The 3,349-nt window shown below is 45.8% G+C and overlaps 1 protein-coding gene across 1 annotated transcript in view; it reads right to left on the bottom strand.

Moving 5' to 3' along the window:
- The window catches only part of cdk14 (cyclin dependent kinase 14), a 224,408-nt gene extending 221,281 nt beyond the window's left edge, over window positions 1–3,127 (bottom strand). The window contains exon 1 of the mRNA XM_014010472.1: window positions 2,601–3,127. Coding sequence (XP_013865926.1) covers window positions 2,601–2,706 — 106 coding nt within the window. The 5' untranslated portion in view covers window positions 2,707–3,127. The remainder of the gene's footprint in view (window positions 1–2,600) is intronic.
- Between the last annotated feature and the right edge of the window lie 222 nt (window positions 3,128–3,349).

Genomic DNA, 3,349 nt, shown 5'->3' on the forward strand with positions numbered 1-3,349 from the left:
ACCTCACAGGTACCTACCTGACCCTAAAATTAACCTAAACTCATTTCACACCTTGGTCTTAAACCCAACCCCCACCCAAAATCAGCTTCCAAATTTGTGCCCGGTCCCCACAAAAAGCATCTGGTCCCCACAAGCCTGCATTTTCCTGAAAAATCGTCCCCACCACGTAGCAAGAACAAGACCCCCTCCCCCCCCACACAATTATAAGTAATAAAATTGCAAAGAGGGCCATTCACATAGTGCTTGAGGCTCCACATATCAAATTCAAATAAAAACAAGACAAGAATAAAGTGAAACAAAATACTAAAAATAGACAAAATAAATAACAAGTTTGGTGGGGGGTATCAGATCAAGTTCAAGTTTGTCTGAGATCCTTCATTTAATAACTATGTTCACCTAAAACTTTGATCATTGACAATATGTTGTCAATAATAAAATNTCTTCAGTCTCAGGTCTTCAGTTTCACATCTTCAATCTCAGGTCTTCAGTCTCAGGTCTTCAGTCTCACATCTTTAGTCTCAGGTCTTCAGTCTCAGGTCTTAGGTCTCAGGTCTTTAGGCTCAGGTCTTCAGTCTCACATATTTAGTCTCAGGTCTTCAGTCTCACACCTTCAGTCTCACATCTTTAGTCTCAGGTCTTCAGTCTCAGGTCTTCAGTCTCAGGTCTTCAGTCTCACACCTTCAGTCTCACATCTTTAGTCTCAGGTCTTCAGTCTCAGGTCTTCAGTCTCAGGTCTTCAGTTTCACATCTTCAATCTCAGGTCTTCAGTCTCACATATTTAGTCTCATGTCTTCAGTCTCAGGTCTTCAGTCCCACATATATAGTCTCAGGTCTTCAGTCTCAGGTCTTCAGTCTCACACCTTCAGTCTCACACCTTCAGTCTCACATCTTTAGTCTCACATCTTTAGTCTCAGGTCTTCAGTCTCAGGTATTCAGTCTCACATATTTAGTCTCAGTTCTTCAGTCCCAGGTCTTCAGTCTCACATCTTCAGTCTCAGGTCTTCAGTCTCACACCTTCAGTCTCACATCTTCAGTCTCAGGTCTTCAGTCTCAGGTCTTCAGTCTCAGTTCTTCAGTCTCACATCTTCAGTCTCAGGTCTTTAGTCTCATGTCTTCAGTCTCACATCTTCAGTCTCAGGTCTTCAGTCTCAGGTCTTCAGTCTCAGGTCTTCAGTCCCACATATGTAGTCTCAGGTCTTTAGTCTCAGGTCTTCAGTCTGTCACCTTCAGTCTCACACCTTCAGTCTCACATCTTTAGTCTCAGGTCTTCAGTCTCAGGTCTTCAGTCTCAGGTCTTCAGTCTCACACCTTCAGTCTCACATCNTGTGTGTGTGTGTGTGTGTGTGTGTGTGTGTGTGTGTGTGCCCTCTTTTTTACTACTTAGTGGGGACGATTTTTCAGGAAATTGCAGCCTTTTGGGGATCAAAGCCTGGTCCCCACGACCATGGGCGTAACCACCATACGTACGTGGTGGGACATGTCCCCTCTTCCAATATCTGTGCCCTCTGTCCCCCCTTAACCCCCCCCCCACACACACACACACACACACACACACTTTTAAGATAGTGATTACGCCCTTGCCCACGACTTCAGAGGCTGATTTTGGGCGTGGGGGTTGGGTTTAGGACCAAGGTTTGAGTGGAGTTTAGGTTAGTTTTAGGGTCAGGTAGGTAGAGATGTGACGGCGAACGATCCGAGTCTTTTGAACGGCTCCTTACAATGAACGATAGGAGCCGAATCGCGGGCATTAACCAGCCATTTGTAGTTTAATTTCTTTTATTCCTCATATAATCTTTATTTTTTCATACTTAAATCCCTCCCACTTTACTTTTTCACAGAAAACAGGAGGAGTTGTGGAGTGCAGAAGTTCACGGTGAAAGGGGGAGTGGGGGTTTCTGCTTGACAAAACACATGGTTCCACCCATGTGACGGGATTACGTCATTGCGTATGGCTACGTGATNGACAACTAGTATAAAATGTCCTCAATATCAGAGTGAAGCTTTTCATGAGGTTAGAGGCATTAAATAAATCAATAATTTATAGCTATCTATCTATCTATATAAAGTGTTAAAACAACCTGAAAAAGGTCAAAAACTGAAATAAAGACTAACATATTTGTTTGTAGATCAGCTTTTTATTCCTGATGGTTTTAGTTGGGAACTATTCATGTGTTTTGTTTTGTTTTGTTTTTTGAGTGAATGAAATAAAAATAAAAAAAGAAATAGATTGAAAATGAAAAATCTAAAACAGTAAAAATCTGTAAAACATGCCTGAACTTTAAAATAAACCCGACTTCTCTCAGCTGGGTTCGAAATGACTCGGTTCTGCTTGTTGCTCAAACAGAACCTAAAATATTTCTGAGCTGACAGAAGAATGAAGAGAAACTGTTCTGGTTCTGGTTCTGGTTCTGGTTCTGGTTCTGGTTCTATCAGGACCAGGACCAGGTCTCTGCAGCACTGGTTGGTTCTGTTAGAAGCAGATAAGATCTTGACCCAAACGGGGTACCCCCCTCCTCCCAGCTGCAGCAGCTGGATCTGGATCTGGATCAGATCAGATCCTCCTCTCACACAAAGAGCAGAAAAACTGAAGAGGAACTCACCGATACTCCTGAAACTCTCCGACAAAGTTCTCCTCAACTTCTTCATCTTGCCCCTCTTCTCGGCGGGCTGGGGGCCCGGCAGGGGGGCCGGCAGCAGGTCGCACATCGGGCGGGCTCTGGCTGCGGGTCGGAGCGGGGAAGCGAGCCCGGCTGCTCGGCTGCTGGTCCCGGGAAACAAGCGGAGCCTCGGCGGCTCTCAGCCTCACAGACTCAGGGTTTCCTCCCGGTTCTGCAGCTGCATGTCCCCGGAGCCGGGTCCGAGTGGTTCCGAAGCGTCTCTGAGTCCAGCTCGGACTTGTATCCCTCCTCTTGGCACCCCAGTCTCTCGGAGTCCTCCGCAGTCTACATGTCAGTTTTGGGGGGACACTCTCTCTCTCCCTCTCTCCGTGTGGTTTGGACCCCCTGACCCCGCCCTGGATGCGAGGATTGGCGGAGTTCCGGTGGGATCTGAGTTTTGGTTGGTCGGGAGGCCTGTCTGTCACAGAGCTGGTCCCGCCCCGCAGGAGCAGGATGTTGGCCCTTCCAAGAGCAGGTCATCATGATGGGCTGGACCTGGTCCCAGCAGGACCTCAGACTCATCAGACCCAGTAGCCTCTAGTCTTTAAATCTTTAAATATTGTTTAATTTATTCATTCAAATAATTTTATTCAAATACAATTTCCTAAAATGTTAAGAAGATGACATCAAATATTCTGTTAATTCCAGATAATCTAAAGCCGGTTCTGATCCAGTTCAGACTGGTCTTTGGA

The sequence above is a fragment of the Austrofundulus limnaeus genome, unplaced genomic scaffold (genome assembly GCF_001266775.1).
Source record: "Austrofundulus limnaeus strain Quisiro unplaced genomic scaffold, Austrofundulus_limnaeus-1.0 Scaffold69, whole genome shotgun sequence".
NCBI classification, from domain to species: domain Eukaryota; kingdom Metazoa; phylum Chordata; class Actinopteri; order Cyprinodontiformes; family Rivulidae; genus Austrofundulus; species Austrofundulus limnaeus.